Genomic DNA, 23,554 nt, shown 5'->3' with positions numbered 1-23,554 from the left:
ATCCGGAATGGCGTGCGAGTGGGTGGTCAAGATGGAATACATCCGTGTAAAATGCTGATTACGTATGAAAATCAACTGGTTACATGTCAGTTTTGTGAACAACCTGCACGCTACGGCAAACCTTGCACTGAAACTGCGAAAACAAACAAAACAAACAAAAACAAGGACAACCGCTCAACAACGGAAACTAGTGAATGCAGTGCTCCTGTTTCAAAAATATCTTCACCATTTAACCAACTATCAACTCTCACAACTCCAACGATGTAGCAATGGATGATATGAGCAACGAACAGAATGACCTCCAATCTTTGCTAGAAGGAAATGGAAGCTCCTCTCCCCCTAGAAGAAGGCTGATAACGAGATCCAACAATAAAAAAATAAAATTATGTAACAAAAACATGGGTAAATCGGCCACGTAAAGCTATACGCAAAACGGCCTGAATAAATATTGTTCCAAAAAAAGGCATTGCTAATTCAGTTGATATTCCATATGATTTGACAAAATATGTTGACTGGATTAAATACCAAAGAACTATCTCAAGTACTTTGAACTCAATGGAAGAGCTGCTGTGCTCAGATGCTAAATACGCGAAACAAAATGCTTTCTAGACGTTTTTAAAACGAGGAGAAGGAACTCCTCAGAATTTTGAAAAATTCTTGATTTTAGATACCAAGTACAAGAGGCCACGGGCCACGAAATGTAGCTACTGGAGACATTTTGTCGGAGGTTTGTCAAGAGAAACCTCAATGAGCACTTTTTGGAATCTCCAAATGATGATTCCATTGATAGCCCCTTTTCTATGATGGGATTTTCCATAGCACTCATGTCTTGTAACAATAACGCTCCTGGGTTGGACAGAATTAAATTCAACTTGTTCAACAAGTTTCTTTAGCAAAATATTGTTCCACCTGACTGGAGGCAAGTGAAAGTTATCGCCATTCAAAAGCCGGGGAAACCAGCTTCCAATCACAACTCATATAGACCCATTGCAATGTTGTCCTGCATCAGAAAATTGTTCGAAAAAATTATTCTTCGACGTCTCGACACTTGGCTCGAGACGAACGGTTTGTTGTCAGATACCCAGTTTGGCTTCCGTAGAAATAAAGGGACGAATGATTGCCCTGCATTACTTTCGTCTGACATCCAAATTGCCTTCGCTCAAAAACAACAAAAGGCATCTGTATTTTTAGACATTAAAGGAGTATTTGATTCAGTTTTCATTGATGTTCTTTCAGACAAGCTCCATCAACATGAACTTCCAGCGATTATAAATAATTATTTGCACAACCTATTGTCAGAGAAAACTTGTACGTTTGGGCTGTTCATCTGGGTATCTAATTCTCTGCGGAGAAAACAGAGCAAGACAGCATGATCCCGCGCAGCTAAGCTTCATATGATGGGAAGAATGTTCCAACAGGTTTTGACTTTCAAATACCTCGGGGTGTGGTTTGATTCCAAATGTACGTGGGGAAGACACATTAGGTATCCGATAACAATTTGGGTTTGGTATATTCAACAATAATGTTTCGGCTTCATTTAGGCTTCAAGAACCTGCATCTGTTTATATAGCAGAGATAGCAGCAGTTCATTATAGTTTGAGTGTAATCGTCACATTATTTCCAAACCATTATTTTCTCTTCACAGATTGTCTGAGTGCAATTGAAGCCATTCGCCCAAACGCTGCAGGCAAAAATGAACAGTTTTTCTTGGGCAAAATAAAACAGTGCCTGAACGTCATATTAAATAATAATTATCAAATCACAATAGTTTGGGTCCCAGCTCATTGTTCCATTCCAGGCAATGAAAGAGCCGATAGTTTAGCCAAACGTCGTGCTATTGAGGATGAAATTTATGAGAGACCGATTGCTTTAAACGTATTCTATAGCGCGTCCCGCCAAAGAACACTTGCCAGCTGGCAAGCTTCTTGGGATAAAGATGATCTGGGTCGGTGGATGCACTCAATTATTCCTAAAATATCGACAAAGGCATGGTTCAGGAGACTGGATGTGAGTAGGGACTTCATTCGTGTGATGTCCAGACTCATGTCCAATCACTACACGTTAGATGCACATCTCCTTCGAATTGGACTTTCCCAGACTAATCATTGTGCTTGTGGCGAAGGTTATCGCGATATTGATCATGTCGTTTGGACATGCGTGGAGTATAAATTCCTTGCGTACCCAAGGTAAACTATCCAATGTCCCAGATCGCGACATTCTCGCTTGTCGTGACCTTCCTTTCATGACACTTCTTTATCATTTCATTAAGTCCATTGGAGTTCCTATTTAAATTTTATTTTATGTTGGACTGTTTTCTCTTCCATGAGTTCAACCAATAGCCAGTTATTTTATATTGAATAAAAGTGATGAACTGATACAAACAAACTTGAAATAGCTATAAGATCACGTACAAAATCAATGTAATTTATAATCGCAAATCGCATGCTAAAACAGTGTTTAGATTAACTAATGAATACCAAAATACTAATATGATATTCGAAATATATTAGGTTTAAAGTACTATGTATTGTGGATGCCATGGCGAAGAAAAACTTATGTATATTGCCTATGAAATAAACGTATTTATGGAAAAAAAGTGAAATTAAATTTTACCTCTATATAGGGACATTTCAAGTCATTGGTTTTTGAATAGATTTACTAATGAATACCGAAATGCTATTAAGATAATTAAGGAAAATAGTAGTAATATGTTTTATCAAATACTAACCGTTGTGACTGTATTCGATATGTATTAAGTTTGAAGTACTATGTATGGTGGATGTTACGGCGAACAAAAACTAAAGTATATTGCCTTATAAAATATACGTATTTATGAGACATATAAATATACAGACTTTTATTTATATTTGGCATCCCTGTCCCCGATCCATATTAAAACAGGTTCACAGATTGTATCGTCATATGATTACACATTTTTCAGGATTGTCGGTTGCTTATGAATTTATTAAATAAAACAATGTTTCATTATTAGCTATTAATGCAGATTAGGAGTAACGAAACCGAGTAGATTAATTGGGGAATTCATACCTTTTCGCTTCAATTTCAATACTTTCCATTTCACTTTGCGGGGGAGCGTTGCCCTTCGAAATTAAATGTGTTAGTAACGGTTCAAACATTTTTTCAATGGCCATTTTAAAAAATCCGATTCTCTTGGTAAGAAATGAAGAAATTTCAAATAATTCTTTATGATTATCTGTTGCACTGAGAACTTCCTTGAATTGCTATGACCTATGTAATTTGCATTGAGGCAGAACTAAGATGGCTCTTGGCGTGTACACTCGGTAATCTCGTCCGAAATTTGACTCGGAATTCATTGTGATTGGAACAATTGGAAAAAGTTGAATGTTCATCATTTATACCGATACAGCAGCACATATCTGGTTCTCTTCCTCAGAACGCGTTCTGATTTGCTGGTGCTGGTATGGGTTAATTCAGACAGAGCTTTCAACAGTGTACTATTGAAACACTTCAATGTTGTTACAATACATGTTTAAGTTGAAATTTAATATACATGTTTGAATTGAAATTTCAAATTTATTGGTAGTTAGATTATATAAATCCTTCTACAGATCACTGATCTTATCTTCCAAAAAACGAGAAAGGCAAACACGCGTCATGAGTTTTCCTGTTTAATACTCGTTGATACTAAACATTTCAGAAAAAAAATTGATTTTTTAAGATTATGTCATACAACTAAAAATGTTATCATGAATTGACGATCATATTACCGAATGTACCAGAATTATGCTGATACGTTAGATACGACAAGAGATATTCATGAGCAAAAACTTATCATTCTCTCAGGGGATAAATTTGGAAAAGGCGCCTATAGTAAAGTAAGTCGTCTTCACGACAAAAGAATTTGATGACGACCATCAACCTTTCACACCGACTCTGCTTCGAGTACTGTGACTGAATTATTAAAAGAAGCCTTATTAGTAAGACTCAAAGCTAAAGCTGGGTTTCTCGATGTCAAAATAAAAAACCACATTACTTCACGGTCTACAAAATAAGCGTTAGTTAAAATATCAGTTAATCCAGTTTCTTTATCAAAACATCGTAAAGCAGCAGACACTGTATGGTTAACGTATTTAATAGCATTGGGAACCATTATTTTTTCGAAGTTCAATAACTCTTTGCAATTATTTACGTTTCGTATACAGCTCATCAGTTCATTAGCAGATTATGTTGAACTGCTAATGCCACCTGTGCTAATGGATCAACATAAGCCGCTAAGCAGACGTAAAGTCATTGCTATTTGTAACGCACTAATTTACACTGAAAGTGCAATGCCTATTCTGACGTAAATAAATTAAAATAAATGCGAAACGTTAATAATTAAATATAGCCAGGTTCACTTTAGCACAAACCGATACCCAAGAGGTAACAAACCCCCAAATGACTACTAACTGTTGGCGGCCAGTATTGCTGTCAATGACATAATGCTTAGCGAATTATGTTGATCCGCGAGGTGGCATTAGCAGGTCAACATAATCTGCTTATATACTGATGAGCTGAATACGAAACGTAAATAATTAAATATAGTCAAGTGCACTTCAGCACAAACCGGTCCTCAAGAGATACCAAACCCTCAAATGACACATTTTCAATGTTTATCCCATAAGCCATTTTTAGGTAGTATTTCTGCTCGTACCAAACGAGTTTCCTTCGATGGTAGCAGTGGCGTCTCGTTCTCATGTGCACCTCGTGCACTGCACAACCGGTCAAATTGAAGGAATTAACTGCAACCACCTCTGCTTTAAATTATTGTTAATATTATCTATTAATTTGATGAAAGCAAGTCGAATGGTACTGGATATAAAATAATAAGCGATTTTGTCCACAGAACAATATGCACCCTAAGCTAATTGTGCTTGCTGGCCAATGACAGCCAAATGATCTTTCCATATCGCATTGCCATAGCCAATATATGGCGCTCTGAACTCGAGCATTTTGCCTTGTGCATCAGAATTGCGTGTATTTACAAACATTTCATATACATTCCACATGAAATTTCAAGTTCTTCTTGGCGCTGTGTTAGTGTCTTTGCCGTGCACATGAGTTAGGGGCTGTCCATAAAATACGTCACGCTTTTTTGACGATTTTTGATTCCCCATCCCCCCTTTGTCACAAATTGTCACAGAATCGAATGGAGTACAATTGAATAAACTGCATCAGAATCAGATAAGAGAAATTCTTATGATATACTATTATCAATGCTAGAAAATCAAATTACTGAAAAAAATGTCAGTGCATAACTTAATAGAACCGCTTGAAGGCATCTTTTTCTTTTTTAATCATATTAGGCAAAATTAATTTCGATAATTTACTCGTTCCTTCGTGCACTTTTGCTGATCACAACAGAAATGATTTCCTGCATCATTCAAGAAATTACAAGAAGAAGCTTTTACATCAACAAATACACGTTTTCCTACACACTTAGAAAATTTCGCAGTATTCGGTAATTTTTTACCGAATTTTCAACAGCTGAACGTTCGGTAATCAGTTCGGTAATTGAATTGATTACCGATCGTTCGGTAATTGCTGAACTGTCAAACAACTACCGTAAACTGTAAACCAAATGGATCTAACAGATTGTTCGGTAATTTTTGTTTGTTTGTTTTCCTTTGATTAAAATTCTGGATTTTCGGATGTCAAAAAACAACACATATTCACAAAAACGAATGGAGAAAATGGTTTTATTCCACGAGAAATTTAAAACGTGTCAGATGTTCCGACTGACCGGAATTATGAGCGCCTTCCAAAACACTGAACAATCCGTCGAGTTCAACAAAAATTACCCTTGAACGATTTGTGTTGGCAGCAAGTGAACAAGTGATACAAAATTATTTTCTGCCTATAAGTAAACAAAAAGCTGTTAGTGGTTCTAATGTCTTAAAAACTTGTTATCATCTGTACCTCAATCCATCCGATGAACCCTTCAACATTTTTTTCGTTTGGTTGATAAAAAGACACTCACTGAATATTTTAATAACTGTTTGACAGTTAGCTTCATGACAATCAGTTTTCACAGAAGTTCGGTTATTGGAAGATAACTTTACCAAACGGACAGTATGATTTTTACCGTATTCGTCGACTATTCAGCTTTACCGTATCAATTGTATATCTAATACAGAATTCTGTAGTGAAAATTTACGTTAAACTGATCGTTCGGTGAAAATTTGCATAATTGTTGTAAAATAAAACCCATGTACCGAAATATCGGTTATTTCTATAGATTACCGAAAGATCTCGTCAAAAATATTACCGAACAAAGGAATTAAATCTTAGTGTGTATAGAATGTAAACGTTTATTGTGGAGATTTTTTCTGGAAATAGGGCAACACAGTAATATAATTAGGTATTTCAAAAATGCGCTCATTAAAAATATTGGACGTCACATTCCAAAAACCTCCCCCCCTTCCCCCTGTCACAAAAGGTCACGTTTTATGAAACACCACCCTCCCCCAGGCGGCGTGACGTCTTTTATGGACAGCCCCTTACTGCACAAATTCAAGAAGAGAAGGAATTACTCAGCTCAGCTCTGAGAGTATGCAAACCATTAAAGAGGCTTCAGTGGCTTATGTTTATGGTAGTGGAATACGAATTGCTGTCTCAGTTGCAAGTTATTGTTATTGACAGATTTGCTCGACGTGCAGAGCGTCGAATTCTTCTATTGCGATGACTCGAAATAAGTTTAATAAGAAAAAGTCCCATCCAAAAGTATATCGTTATTTAATTTTAATGAAAAACTGTAACCTGATACCATGTCACATAAATAATAAAATTATTGTTACAAATTAATCTACCTAAAATATTGGTAATATTATTTTGCATGTAGGAGTTGGATTATTGGTTTATATAAATTCAAATTAAATTTCCCGATCGGCGCACCGAGGGTTACTAAACAAGAAGATCGCATTCGTACTTGGTAGCGAAAGAAGTTCCAATACCCACGATAAAAACAAAAACTATCAGTTCTTGAGGAACTGATCGAGACCGGATAGGAGGGCTTTCTTGGTTCTGAGTCGTGAAGCGGAAAGGTCGATGATAAATTTGCGGTATTCAAAAAGAACCACATCGATCCAGACCGAGGTGCTAACAGTAAGCGTGATCTTGGTAAAAGGACGTTAGAGACGGCCAGAAATCGGTTTTCAAGGCTTGTACCTCCGAGAGTTTTTTTCGTTAAACAAACGCTAGGGGAAAATATGAAGTGTAAAGTGTCGGGATGATATACAGGGCGCCATTCGTTGGCACGTGGAATCGCCTAAAACTGCTATCGGGCATAATAAGTGGCACTCGGGGTGACGTGAATAAGTTGTCCCAAAATTTGGAAGATGCACAGAAGGCCGAAGTGAAATACCGTTGGGAACCGCGAAAGTGAATCCGCGAAACCAGTCAAACGTGGATAGAATCGATCACACCCTACGAACTGGTAACCCCGCGTCCGGGAAAAGGAAAAAAATCATAAGTGTAGGCAGCCCCTGAGATGTGATCCGGTAAGACGCATGCTCTAAGCTAAGTTGGATTAAAACCTAACTTACAAAACACAAGCGAATATCCATTCCTTAATCTTTAATTTTCACTTACAACGAACCGTTACGTCTGATATCATACACCATAATCAGTGCACAACCCGTAAATTTTGTCACGAGACGCCACTGGATGGTAGATTTTCTCACACGATTTCCCTAAGTGTAAAGGTCAAATTAATTTTATTGTCGTATAAATCACAAGAGAATTCGATCAGAATAAAACAAAAACAAACTTGTCATTCTAACCAACAGCACAACAAAAATTTAGAGTTAAGTGAATGTAACACCCAAAAAGTGTCGCGGTGCAAGTTTTACACACAGTTCATACGTGAGCATGTGTAGCTGTTTTCTCTGTATGCTTCAGCTTTTGTCAATAAGCTTAAATAGAATTGATTTCAAACACCCGTGTTGGATAATGTTTCCAGTGTAAAAGTATCCAACTATTATTTTTTCAACGAGTGCGGATTCCAACTAACATAAATACAAGAACATAAATAGCAATCTTTTTATGTTCGGGAGAGTGATTTTTCCAACGAATTTCTTTAAATTAGCACAGTAAATTAATCCCGGCTGAATTGCCATTTCATCAAATACAATTACACAATGTTTGTCAGGTTGGATCATGACTGTACTATTTTGCTTACGAAGTTTAAAGTCTTCATCGAGACTACTTAAAACGTGGTCTTTTCCTCAAGGTTCTGCTACTAAGTAATTTGTGTTTTTTTTCTCATAAGCTATGTATCCACAATAAAACCTGGTCTGTAATCATTCGATTTGGCTTTCATTATGACATCTTCGCGGTTTTGTCGATCCAGTCGTAATTAATGCATATTGATCTTCTCCCAGAATTTTTTGCTGTTTCGTTAGTATGGATCAGCTTCAGAAATTTCTAATTTTCTTTTTAAATTTTCGTTCTCATATTTCAATTTTGAAATTGCCCTGTGGAATAGAAACCTTAGATTTCGTTTTTATTAACTATACAACCTCTGGTACGTTTTGCCTTTTAATTTTTTTTGCAACCAAACATATGATGTTCTGCTTGACACTTTTTTAAACACGTTTATTATATGTAAATTGGAATTCAAAATAAAATAATTATAGCGGGATACTAAAATTAAAATTAATTACATTTATATCTACTGCGCCGTTGCATTCTTCATTAAAGTTAATGTAGTTTAACAAGGTTTTTAAAATTGTCCTAGCAGTTCACCTCTCTGGAATGCGTGTCGGCCATCAACTAGTTCCGAAAGTAGCTGTAAAAGATTGCAAGCTTCTCTTACTCTCAAGCAGTCAAAAGCGGCCCTTACACGATCATTAAAAGTGTCATTACTAAGTAATGACACTTCTGCTCAAACGCTCGTCATTACTGCATTACTGTACATCATTACTTTTTAGCATTACACGTTCATTATTAATGATGAGTATTTGTAACTACTGCAGCAGTAGCAATATTTTTATTTTCGTTTAGCTGAAAATAAATTTGATTTGCCATTGAAACGTTAAGGTTAATAAAATATTAACAATTTAAATCTACACTTTGTCATTTTTTCGCGTATAGTTCTAAAGATATTCAGCACTTCCACAAAAAAATAAGAAGAAGAAATAATGTTGGTAATGATGTAAAATCCGGAATTCCATCATTTCTCGTGTCATTACTTTTTAGTCATGACACTTTTAATGATCGTGTAAGGGCCGCTAAAGAATTTGTGTTCGACGGTTTCAATCTGTCCTGTACAATGAAAACATCGCGTCGGTTCGTTGCATGACGTTCATTAGTCGTCTATGTGATTTTTTTTGGTTGACCCACAAGCACAGTGCACTGCGCTGAGATGGTAGAAACTCTCGAGTATTAATTTTTTCCATTGATGAATGGGTGTTGGCGAATTTGGAAAGGGAATTGGGGATAGTTTTGTAGTATTGTTTTACAGCAGGGAAGGTCTGAGACGGAACCTGCGCGGAAGGAAGTTGCTTGGTGAAGAAGGGAAGAATAATAAGGAAGATTATTAATCTATTGTAGGTGACGGTTGATCAGTAACGCCTTGCAATTCAAAGCTGGTGAATGTTGTTTGAGCCCACCATCTATTTTATTTTATTCCAATTGATACATCGCACAGTGATGCCTTAGATGCCTTTCCATACAAAAGTTGGCAAAAAACATAAATACGTCGATAAACGTCAGCTAGATGATTTTTTAATAATAATTCGAGGTCTCTGAATATATTTACATCTTGATAATGTATGAAAAACTAATCGATACACCTAAAAGTGACACGATGAACCGTTCGCTACGGACCGAAAAATGACGACTTTTTTTAATAAATTAGCTTGTGTATTTTTTTTTAAATTCGTGATTGATTTGGACCTTTCACTACTGTTTCTGATAATGATTAAACCTGTGTGGAAAATTTATACACTAAAAAAAACTTTTTCCTTATTTCTTGAAAACATCATTTTTCTCAAAGGGCTCATCATAAAATTATTATTTTCTGATATGTTGTAACTTACAACTGATGAAGTTTATTGCACTATGAGTAAAGATGGGAGAGTAACAAACGAAAAAATGTTTTGTCGTGAATACGACTTACTTTATTATAGGGCGCCTTTTCAAAATTTACCCTCTGAGAGTGTGATAGGTTTTTGATCGTGAATATCTCCTGTTGTATCTAATGAATCAACATAATTCTTGCTACATGCCATCGGGAATATGATCACAATTGAATGATAAAATTTTAGTTGTGTGACATAATCTCAAATAGTTCAAAATTGAACTTTTCTGAATTGTTTGGTATATAAAGAGGATAATTCATAAGGCGGTTTGCCTTTCTCGTATTTTGAAAGCTCATAGCTCAGTGATCTGTGGAAGGATTTATATAATCTAACTACCAATAGAATCGAAAGGCAGCCAAAAAGTCCAGCATTGCCCATTCAAAGCACTTTCAGTGCTTTTCAGACAATTCAAAGCACTTTTCAGTGTTAAAGATCATAAAGAACTAGTTGAATTTTGTCGCTTTCCTACCATTTTCTGAGCAACTGTTGCCGAAACAAGACACACACGAGAACCATCTCAGATCTAAATGCAGATCTTGTTGATTGTGACAATTCAAGGCACTTTTTAGTGCCACAGATAATCATTAAGAGTTAATTAAACTTTCAATATTTCATCAAGATGGAAGTTAAAATAGTTTGCACCGTCACTATCACATTCAATTACGAACGGCAATGCGAAAGTGGAAGTGATGATGTTGAACACATATTTATACTAGTATGGGGTCGTATGAAAATATGCCATGCGAAACAGGGTTGCCATATATACAGAATAATCTTTATTATTAATATTATTATTATTATTATTATTATTATTATTATTATTATTATTATTATTATTATTATTATTATTATTATTATTATTATTATTATTATTATTATTATTATTATTATTATTATTATTATTATTATTATTATTATTATTATTATTATTATTATTATTATTATTATTATTATTATTATTATTATTATTATTATTATTATTATTATTATTATTATTATTATTATTATTATTATCATTATTATTATTATTAAAATTACTCTTACATACTGAAGATCGTCGATAAATTTCAGACCAGGCCATTGCAATTGTCTCGTACTGAAATTTCGAGAAGAATTAGATATCTTCGAACTTCACATAGCTTCAAACAAATTTGTCGTACCTAGCTTCCTATATTAGCAAATTAAAAAAGAATTATTTCAAGTTTAGAATATATAGTTGTAGAATAGTAGCCGTTTAATGTAACTAATCTGTACTTTAATGTAGGTGCATCGTTTCAATCTCTATTAGTGAAAAAGGAGAAAGCTTGCACAATTCATACAATCAATCAACTAACTGATATTCGGAAAAGTGATGGGAGCGTGCCAGTTTTTTCGTATTCACGACATCCAGTTATGTCTCTGACATTACCCACCCGCCTTTTTTCTGTTTTTCACTCAAATATTGATTTTTGGAAAAATGTTCGACATTTTGCATTTTTTAAGTTTTTCGATTCGATTTAATAAAAGAACACAAACTTTTCAATAAAAGAAATACATAATAGAATTTGGATGAATACTTCCGCTTTAATAATAATAGTGGATTTTATTATTATCTATCGAAGAGGAGAATTGTGAAGTGCTCTACCGAAACACGACAACAAGAAACGAAGGTGGGCGGTATGTTGTGCGCTTACCAACAAATTCAGCAATCATTGGGATGCTTGGAGAATCGAAATCAGCTGCCTTGCATCGTTTTAACTTACTTGAACGACGTTTAGAGAAAAATGAGGAATTAAAGAAGGCTTATCATGATTTCATGATTGAATACATTCAGTTAAATCATATGAAACTTGTCCCTCAAGAGGCAGAACATGAAGGTGGTTTTTACCTGCCCCATCACCCTGTAATTAAAACATCCAGTTCAACAACAAAGTAAAGGGTGGTGTTTGATGGGTCCGTTAAAACGTCTTCCGGAAAATCGTTGAATGATGCACTTTTGGTTGGGCCGGTAGTGCAAGATGAGCTTTTGCAGTGCTTTAGAAAATACGCTGTGGCATTGGTCGGTGACATCGAAAAATTGTATCGCTAGGTAATGGTGCACCCCGATGATAGACACCTACAACAAATTCTTTGGAGATTTAATAATTCGGATCCAATTCAAACATACCAGTTGTGTACCGTAACATACGGACTAGGACCATCCTCTTATCTAGCCACAAGAACGCTATTGAGACTTGCTGAGGATGAAGGGTGCCATTACCCTAAAGCTGCATCGCTGGTATCGAAAGGGTATTACATCGATGATTTCATTGGAGGTGATGATACAGTTGAGGGAGCTATAGAACTGCGGAATCAAATGAGTAATCTAATGGCAAAGGGAGGCTTTATATTACGTAAATGGGCATCAAACAAGCTGGATGTACTTCAGAATCTACCATCAGATCAAATCGGAACACAGTCGTCCATAAAGTTTGTTCCGGATGAGATGATTAAAACGTTAGGCATCACATGGGAACCCGAGTCGGATTATCTGCGTTTCAACATCACTATCAAGGAGAACGACGGCCCACTCACCAAACGAAAAATTCAATCATGCATCGCCCAACTTTTCGACCCTTTGGGATTGATTGCACCGGTCGTAATAGCAGCTAAAATAATTATGCAACGTTTACGGCTTGTTCCTATTGGGAGGGATGATGAAGTATCTACGGACTTACGCGAACTATGGCAAGATTTCCAACCCCAAATTACTCAACTATCACAGTTCAAGGTGGATCGATTTATATTTAGCTCAAAGAAGAAAACTAAACAATTGCATTGTTTTGCGGACGCGTCTAAACTAGCATATGGTTGTTGCGTTTATGCTCGCACGGTAGATCAAGATGATACGGTTAAGGTCCAACTAATATCGTCAAAGTCTAGAGTTGCTCCTCTAAAGCGACTCAGTATACCCAGACTCGAGCTCTGCGCTGCCTTGCTTGCCGCACGTTTGTACTGTAAGGTTGCCCAAGCCCTGGAAATGGAATTTGACCCTGTGCATTTTTGGTCAGATTCTACGGTTGTGTTAAACTGGTTGCGAGCACCGCCTTACCACTGGAAAACATTCGTCGCCAACAGAGTTAGTGAAATTCAGACATCAACACGCAGCGCTGAATGGAAACACGTCCCAGGTATACAAAATCCCGCAGATCTAGTCTCAAGAGGAATGCACGTCAAGGAGTTGTTGGAAAGTGATCTATGGAGTTATGGTCCGGAATGGTTGAGCATGCCAGAGGGAAATTGGCCCGAAGAAAGTCCAATGGTACCAATACCAGAGGAATTGATGGAGAGGGAAACGGTGGCGGCCGGGGCAGTTTGCTATGAGAAACACAACTCTATTTTTACTCGATATTCACATTTCAATAAGTTGGTACGTGTAGTAACATGGCTTTTTCGATTCCGGCATAACTGTCAATCACGTATTCTCGGTCAGCCTTTGTGTCTAAACACAACTTTAACATTAGAGGAAATAGAAAACTCGAAGACTCAGCTTATTCAATTGGTACAGGCTGAATCTTATGCTCAAGAACTAAAGAGTATTTTAGCTGGAAAACTTGTTTCACCAAAATCCACTGTATGAGCTCTCAACCCGTTTCGCGATGATCAAGGATTGCTTCGAGTAGGTGGCCGGTTAAGGCATTCTGATGTACCGTAGAATACCAAACATCCTATTTTGTTACCGGGAAATCATCCGTTTACAAAACTATCATCATACACTATCATCACAAACTTCTTCACGGCGGGCCAAGATTGATGCTCGCAGTCATTCGGGAAAGATACTGGCCAGTGAACGGCAAACGATTACTACGGGGAATCACAAGGAGTTGTTATGACTGCACACGCGCGAATCCGGTACCTGTAAAACAACCAATGGGTCAACTTCCTCACGCACGAGTAACCCCGAGTAGAGCCTTCAGTAACACAGGAGTTGATTACTGTGGACCTGTTTATTTGCGACCAACTCATCGCAAGGCAACACCAATCAAAGCATACATTTGCGTATTCGTCTGTTTCAGTACCAAGGCAACGCAAATGCAAAAATGCATTTGGTACGGCAGCTACGCAATTCGCTAATAAGTTTCGAGGACATGGTAACTGTATTAGCACAAATAGAAGCATGCATGAACTCGAGACCTTTGGCATCTTTATCGGAAGACACAAGCGATCTGTCTGCATTGACACCTGGTCATTTTTTAATCGGTTGCTCACTTCATTCATTACCGGATCCCAACCTGCGAGACACTCCACTCAATCGGTAGGACAGGTATCAGCAACTGCAAGAAAGGGTACAACAATTTTGGCATCAGTGGAGAAATGATTATCTCAAGGAAATGCAACGAGATACAAAACCCTTTCGTCGACCAAGCACACATTTGGAAGCCGGCACTATGGTGATACTTCGAGATGACTCTCTACATCCAACAAGATGGCCTCTAGCACGAATAATCGAAGCAAACCCTGGTGATGATGGCGTTACACGCGTTGTTCTTCTTCGAACGAGTAGCGGTATATTAAAACGTCCTGTATCACAAATATGCCTGCTACCTGCGGATGATCAGCAATTATGTCAGCAAATTTCAGCAACGAGCAACAGTGAAACAGCGAATAATGCCGAGACAGAAGCTGAGACGTCGTCGTAGTTTGGCTAAATACATATAATTGAATATTGTAATATGTTGTGGTGAAAAAATTGTGCACATTTGTCCTATTTGCAACTGTAAGCTAGTAAGAGTAATAGTAGTAGTAGTAGTAGTAGTAATAGTAGCTGTTGAAACGATTATTCAAGGTGGCAGCTATGTTTACGTGCGCATTTTGATTGTACCGAATCGATTGATCTAGATCAGTTTTCCAACCGTTGCCTGATAAGAGATAAAATTTGCATAACTAAAGGTTTTAGAAATTGCGCGCGATCTAGGAAAGGGTATGGATACCAGTATAAGTCTAAGCAGCCGAAGAGATCGGACATGTTTTTGTGAATAAACTTTAATCTCGATTTAACAATAAATGTCTCCCCGTCAGGCGCGTATACAGGGGGGTGTTTTAGGGGTTCAAACCCCCTCCGAAACTCAAAAAAGTATGATATTATGTAAACTCTTTTTTTCAAATAAGTAAAAAATAAAATGAATAATTTTCAACAAACGACTCCACAATAAAAAAATTTCAAATAATTATATAAAAAGTTCCATTTGTATGGAAATTGATCAACATGTTCTGAAACACCCCCCGAAATTTTTTTCTGGGTACGCGCCTGCTCCCCGTATATCAAGTATCAGTATTAAAATAAATTCTCGTCAGTGTAAAAATGGTGTATTCTTGATTTATTGAAGAATGTGATCATATCGCTTCGATGTAGTGGAAGAAGGTAGCTCTTTATTCGAAGTACATCAACGGTTGTTCAAGTAGCATATCGGATCCCAACCCTTCGAGCACGGTTTCGGATAACGCTGGCCACTAGACGTAACAATGTCTATAAGAAAAATATTCAGATGTGTGCAATATCATACCAGGACGTAAGAGTTTAATTGGTTGGTTTCGAAAACTGAATATTTGGATACGATTAGTAAGAAATAGGACATTGTATGCAAACTAGAGTATTGGTTAGATCGGAAAATGGTAGTTTAGTATACAAAACTGAAGAACATAAACTAAATAAGCAATTGCTTGCTATTCGCAATGGATCGAAAGTCTTTATGTAATGTTTAAATCTATTTTATGCAAACATTTCATTGAGGCGGGGCTGGTCGATGGAACAATGACCTCGGAGCACGATTTTCTTTGTATACAAAATGGGTCGTCGGAATTCGATTGAGTTAACACCTCCCTGAGTTCTGGACTAAAGTTATTCGCATGTATAACCAAAACACATGAAAACATCTTTTTTCTTTAAACCGCTGTCAGACACCGGAGCTTGGGATAGGTCAAACACACACAAATGTCTTAGAATTGCCTGAAACGTCGAGATCGAGAAGTATTCTCGATTCAATTATAAAAACTTGTGCTCTCTTGTGCCTAAAAAAACTGTTCGATTTCAAGGTTAAAGCCGGGTATAAATAAACGATATCAATTTTTTTTAGGAATTTCATGCACCCCTGGCTGTTACCTCCCTCCTCCTTGATAATTTTTCAAGTTTGAACATTTTCAAACTTCGACCGTTTTACCTACACATTTCCAACAGATTCTAGAGCTCATCATAATAAAACGCCGAATTAGATCGGCAAATCGAAATTGTACTGATTGTAGTAAAAATAGTACAAGTAATCCACGTGCTCCCTTCTGAAATTCGATAAAGTAATACCCCAATATTTCATTAAAGCGTATTTCTGTAAAGGTTAGCATAATATATTGCCGATCTTGTCAATAAATAACAAATATACCGAAATCAGCAAATCCGTTTCTCGCGTTTTCAAACAGTGTATAAGATTTTACCGAAATTTTCCGAGACATTTGTCGTCTAATGTTAATTGTCGATTTTGCTTCGCTCCACATCGTCATTTCTCGTGGTGCTGGAATATATATAAATTGTAAACTATGCCGATATTTCGTGAAAATGTAAGTGAAATCATAAACTATCTTCTTCTCATGTATACGTTTAAATATCTGCTTATTTGTAGGTAAAGACTATGTGGAGCACTATTAGTAAACGTTTCACACGTGATGTTAATTTACTAGAACATTCATTTTCATTCATTCTCATATAAAAAGGCTATGCAATCACTGTGAAAACCGACTTTTGAACCGAAGCTCAGAAGGACTAATGTCATATATCATTCGACTTAGCTCGAAGAACTGAGCAAATGTCACAATAATATGCATTCATTTATCTCGGAGATGGCTGAACTTATTTCCACAAAAGTAGATTTAAATGAAATTGAATATCGTTTCACCATGCACCAAAAATGTAAAAAATCACTTTTCTAATGTCGTTTTCGCTTGATGCCAAACCTAATCCAGTTTTCACCCTAACTGCTGTCAAACCGTTTGTTTGAAGCTAGTTTCGAACCTAGTTTTAACGTTGTTGAACTGAAAATCGAGTCAGTTTCGAACCTGGTTGTTATATCAGGTTTGCTCAAACCCCCGTTGCTAAGTGCAAAATCAGCACAGTGTCATGAAAAGTGTTTGTTTGATGAAACTACTCTGGGTCAGTCTCAGTTTTCTCAAGTGAAAACGACATAAGAAATGGCTGAATCGATTTTCACACTCTTAAATTCAAATAAAAGGTTTTACAGTCCCATAGCCAGTTATTGAATTTGATTTAGATCAGACTTCCGAATCCGAAGTTATAGGGTAATATGAGTAAATAAAGGAAAAAATGTTCACTCAATTTTCTCGGAGATGATTTAACTGATTTTCACAAACGTATACTCAAATGAAATATCTTAAAGTTTTTTAAAAATTTCTAGAAGATTCAATCCAGATATGGCATCCTGTTCCGGAACTACATGGCAATAATCAATCATTTTCAATTGAATGAGTATTTTTTCACAAGCGTTGACAAATACAGTAGCGAATCCCACAACACTAACTGTTAAATGCTTCTAGAGCTTTCTAGTTGGTAGATATGTAAACTTAATTCGGCACTACTTGTATCTCATTCCTATTCCAAAGGCACAGAAAGTAGAGAAGAATAACTCCGAAGAGGGACACAATTCAATTTCTCAGCAATCGGTGAATCGATTTTCATAAGTCTTTATTTCAAATAAAGCTCTTATTTCAAACCGTCACGATGCAAAACCAGTACGTGCTGATACGGAAGAAGAAAACACAACGTCGCACACGAACGATGCACACAGCATGAGGTGTTCGATTTCGTACACACAGTAAAAAACGTGATTAATCCACCTAGCAGTGAGATGATACCTTTTTTTATCAATCCGCATGTGTTTTTTTGCATGGAAATTCTTAGGTGTTTTAGTTCTCATCAAAAATCACATTATTTTAATTATCGTCGTTTCAAACGGCAAATTGAGATTTTAATCACTCATTACCCTGTAATTTCGAATCTGTAAATCGTATCGAATTTCAATCTTAACGTGTGACATTCGATTGAACATTCCATGAGATATCGAAGTAAGTTCCACTTTAGAGTTTTTCGTCATTATTTATGGTACTTCCAGAGCCGGTATTCAGTAACTAGCATAACCCAAAATGATTCGAATGGCCATAAATTAATACGCCAAACAATTTACATCTTCTATATCGGTATGAATTTTAAAAATTCATCATCTGTAATTCCAGAATCGGATAAAATTCACCAATTTTGTATGGGATCTTAAGTCCTTTAATTTGAATTTTTGTTTTTGAAGTTCGATTTGGCCTTTTTGAAAAAATGATTAAACTTTGAGAAACGATTCCAAGCTGGATCCGGAGTTCTAAGATCGGTGTAGCCGAAATCAGATAAATTCACCTGAGGAGTGTGTAGACATCTTTGAGAAATTGTAGTGCGAATTAAAATTTGGGGGTACATTCCGAATGCAAAAAAGAATACCGCTTAAACTGAAATAAATTTATTTATTTATTTATTTATTTATTTATTTATTTATTTATGGAGCAAGGGAACTATTTGGTAATCGACTATCCAAATTTGCAAACCCGATAAACCTGATTAATTTATGTGAAATGGACATTTTTATACTAATCACCCTGTATCTCCTAAACCAGAAATCGGATCTGACTAATTTTTATAGGATTTTAAGACCTCTCATTTGAATCATAGATGATTCTTAGATTTCATTTGAATCTTAGATCGGTTCAGCCATCTACGAGAAAAATGAGTTACACAGTTTTAATTTCGTTTCATGTATCATCCTGTAGTTCCGGAACCAGAGGTCGGAGCCAAACATAATTCAAGAGCCTTGTTTGGAAGCACACGACTTTTCATATGAATCTGAGTTTGTAGAAAACGGTTTAGCCATCTCCGAAAAAATTGAGTGAAATTATTTGTCACACACGCATTTGCTGATCTCGACGAACTGAATCGTATGGTATATGGAAGTTATGTTCTTCCAGCTTTTATTGCTGTAAGTAGTTTAAATCAATATAATTATGGAATTACTTTCAACTCGATAATGCTGATATCATCTGGTTTATAAATGCCATATTCGAACGATTATGTTGCCAAAAACGAACCGTGGGGAAAAGTCGTTTACACAAAAATATTGATATCTCCGTTTAAAATGGACGGATTTTAACAAACTATGGCTTGTTGGATAGCTATTACCGTGCGGAATCTAAGTCTCAAAACATATTCTGTTTTCAAGGTCAATTGTGACAGATACTGTCAAAAAACTGAAAATTTTGACATAAAACTCCGTATAACTCAAAAAGTAAACATCCTATCTCAAAACCATTCAATAGCGTTCTGGGTGACGGGGAGACCTTTCATTTGCGACTAGTTTGATCAAAATCGGTCCAGCCATCTCTGAGATCTCGACCTCTTAGTTGACAACACACATACAGACACACACACATACACACACACACAGACATTTGCTCAGTTCGTCGAGCTGAATCGATTGGTATATGACATTCGGCCCTCCGGGCCTCGGAACATTTTTCGAAAGTTTGAGCGAATTCTATACCTATTTTTTATATATATAAAAAAAGGTAAAAACGACCCTTTTTATTGGTACCCTAACATACACGCAGAAAAACTCCGGATTTTTAAACAAAAAAATCGACTAGTTGCCTGTCAAGCCAAAAACTATTTATTTCGAACCAAGATATTGCAGATTCATACAAAATACGCTTATTTTAAACTGAAATAGGGTTACTACAAACAAATGTTGGTTGTTTAAATTTTTTTTGGTTAAATCAAACCAGGATTGTTATTGTCACTATATCAACAAAAATATTCGTTAGATTTTCAGTTCAGTGTTGAAAAGTCGTTCGCACCGCACGTATATAGCTCTTGGCTCCTGGAAATTTTTTTCTGGCTACCTAGAGTTTCATTGATTCAAGGCTTCAGTCTTTTTCAAGGCTACCTGCATCACTAACAGTCTTTTTAAAGAATAACAATTAGTCAGCCTTTCTCAAGGCTGTACAAAAAGTGATATTAGAGTGACTAAGTGATACAAAGAGTGATATTAGAGTGACTAAGAAATTATTCAGCCTTTTTTAAGGCTAGCTATTCAAAGAACTATTCTTCGAACTAATCAGTCTTTATTAAGACAACCACAAAATCAGTCTTTATCAAGACTTTTCCAAACTAGGAGTCTAATCGAAAACTAATTTAGCCTAGTTATTTCAATTTAAAATTTCATTCATTTCAAAAATGCCTGCGTCCAACCGGAAAGGCAACAAGCCTAAGCACAAAAATAATTCAATACGGAATAAATCACAATCCGTTATTCAACATTTTTCTAATAAGATTCACGATCTTATAGAATCTGAATGTAAAAATAAAAGACAACGGACGGATTTCCCTTCCGTTGATCCTATGCCGTCTAACAATATTCGCGAGGTTCTTCCTGAATCCGATTGTAGCGACATAGAAGAAAATTCTTCAAAAATTCCCAAAATGGGCGCTTATCGTTCTGGGAAGAAACAACAATCTATGCCACCAGTGACGGTGATGATTTCCGACTTCAAAGCATTCCGTACTGAGCTTTCTACTTTCCTCTCGGAAGTAAAAGTCTCATTTCAAATCGAGTTGCCATTTTTGTCCAACGGCAAATTAAACATCGAATTTTACCTTCTTTCAATACTAAAGTTATTGAAAGCTTGGGAATCGAAGTTGAGACCATTCATGGAATTTATTTCATCGCTGGAGCATATTTGCAATTCCAATGCACCGGCGAGCAATTAAATTTCTTTAAAGGCGATTTGCAAAAACTCACAAGATATTGACCGAATTTTTTTGTAATAGGGGACTTAAATGCAAAGCATGTCCAGTGGAATTGTAGGCAAAATAACAGTAATGGTAAAATACTTCATAGTCAACTCTCAGCTGGTTACTTCATAGTTCTTCATCCCAGTAATCCGACTTACTTCTTTTTCGTGAAAATCCTTCTACAATTGATCTGGTTCTAACAGATAAAAGTCACATTTGTAGTGAACCGATTACACATGCTGACTTTGACTCAGATCATCTTCCTGTAGCATTCAGACTTTCCAACGAAGCTATAATTAATCCAATTAGTTCTATATTCAACTATCATAGAGCTAATTGGTTGGATTACAGATCTTACATTGAAAATCATGTGGATCATGAAACTATTTTAGAAAATTCTGCGGACATCGACACAGCAATTGATAATTTGAATCATTACATTATCGAAGCTAGAAATCTTTCAGTTCCCAAAGCTCAAACTAAATTAAATTCTCCTATCATCGATGACAATCTTCAACTGCTCATTCGGTTGAAGATTGTTCGTCGACGACAATATCAACGTTCTCGTGATCCTGCTATGAAAAACATAGTTAAGGATTTACAAAAAGAAATTAAACATAGATTTACTCTTTTGCGAAATGAAAATTTCGCTAAAGAAGTTGAACAAATTAAACCATATTCTAAACCTTTCTGGAAACTTTCTAAGGTTCTTAAGAAACCTCAGCAACCAATTCCTGCTCTCAAGGAAAGAAATCAAATACTTCTTACAAATGGCGAAAAAGCTCAAAAACTTGCTCAGCAGTTCGAGAGTGTCCACAATTTTAATTTGAACGTTGTGAGTCCTATTGAAAATGAAGTCTTACTGAAATATGATCATATTTCAACCCAAGTGTTATCACAAGATGAAATTATTGAGACGAATTTTGATGAAATTAAATCAATTATTAGGAAACTTAAAAACATGAAGGCTCCTGGTAATCAGAGATGGCATTTCACTAGAGTGATACACCAGGGCGTAGGTTTCAATTACAAGGTGAGATGAAAAAACTGCAACAAAGTAAAACGCCATAATTTTTTCATTTTTTTTTAAATTTTATTGAATGAAAGCAAAAAATGTCGGAAATAACATCAAATTTGAGAATCGGTTTAGATTTGTTCGAATTGGCCACCTTTGGCACGAACTATGGCCTTCAAACGGCCAATGAAACCATCACACGCTACCCGAAAGTGGCTCTGCGGTATTTTGTCCCATTCTCGGCGAAGCGCTTGCTTGAGATGATCGACACTTTGGTATTTTTTAGTGCCAACCTTGCTTTCCAAAATACCCCAGGCACAATAGTCCAACGGATTGGCATCCGGAGATTTTGGTGGCCATTGTGCGGTGGAAATGAAGCGAGGAACCTCATTTCTTAACCATTCTTGGGTGGCGCGTGCTGAGTGCGATGGTGCTGAGTCCTGTTGGAATGTCCAAGGTCTGCGGCCGAAATGTTTGCGTGCCCAGGGCTTCAGAACTCCCTCCAAAATATTTTCGCGATAGATTTGCGCATTTATTTTGACCCCACGGTCGATGAATACGAGCGGCGAGCGACCATCGGCTGTTATGGCGGCCCACACCATCACCATGGCCGGCTTTTGAGTTCTGGTGGCCAACCGAAGTTGCAAATTTTCAGCTGACCTCTCTGGCAAGTAAACACGATCATTTTGTTTGTTTACAAACTGCTGGATAACGAATTGTTTCTCATCGGAGAAAACCAAATTCGGCAGTTCACCACTTTCGGCCAAGCGAAGCAACTCTTTAGCTTTTTCGAGTCTAACTTTTTTTTGCGCATCAGTAAGATCTTGCACTTTTTGGAACTTCAATGGCTTTAGTCCAAGCTCATTTTTCAATATTTGCCGAATGGCATATTGCGATATGTTCAGCTCACGAGCCATTTTTCGGCCACTGCGACGCGGATTTCGTTCAATTCGCTTCTTCACTTTTCGAACCATTTCTGCCGATGTTGCTGTTTTTTTTCGTCCACTTCCTTGACATCGGGCTACGCTACCAGTATCACGGTAACGAGCGATGGTACGAGACACAAAAGATTTATTCACTTTTAAATGCTGGAGGGCTCTAACGATAGCCACTTGTGGTTTTCCAGCCAAATGCAAAGCAATCACACTATCACACTTGAATTCCATCACAAATAACTTTTTTTCTGAAAAATTCCCACCAAAATGCTTTTGTGCGCTTGTAAATAATATAATGAGCTGTCACTAGAATAAATCTGACAGCTGTGGGACGAGCGGTTTAGAAATGACAGCAGTCTGAAGTTGGTTGCAGTTTTTTCATCTCACCTTGTATACACTGCGGATACATTTGCTCCGCTCCACACAAAGAGGAAAGCGCACTTCTTCTCAGTGTCCAGACAGACAGACTTTGAGTGCGTGCTTGTGTTGAAAGAAGCTGGTGCGAGAGAATAACATTCTCTTCGCACGAATCGCTCTCACGTGCTCTCGCCTAAATACACCCAAGTGATCACTGGCGCGTTATGGTGAGCGAACACTTCAGTGAACTTCAATTAATAGAGAGTAGATCTGGCCTCGCTATGAAAAATTAGCAATG

General features: G+C 36.7%; 1 protein-coding gene across 1 annotated transcript; it reads left to right on the top strand.

Annotated features, from left to right (window-relative positions):
- The first annotated feature begins 12,174 nt into the window (after positions 1–12,174).
- On the top strand, positions 12,175–13,701 carry LOC131433982 (uncharacterized). The gene has a single exon (XM_058600603.1). The coding sequence runs from the start codon at positions 12,175–12,177 to the stop codon at positions 13,699–13,701; it is 1,527 nt and encodes a 508-aa protein (XP_058456586.1).
- The last annotated feature ends 9,853 nt before the right edge of the window (positions 13,702–23,554 follow it).

This window comes from Malaya genurostris, chromosome 3 (genome assembly GCF_030247185.1).
Source record: "Malaya genurostris strain Urasoe2022 chromosome 3, Malgen_1.1, whole genome shotgun sequence".
Lineage (NCBI taxonomy): Eukaryota > Metazoa > Arthropoda > Insecta > Diptera > Culicidae > Malaya > Malaya genurostris.
Note: the sequence above shows the minus strand (reverse complement) of the source record. Positions and strands in the feature narration are given on the sequence as shown.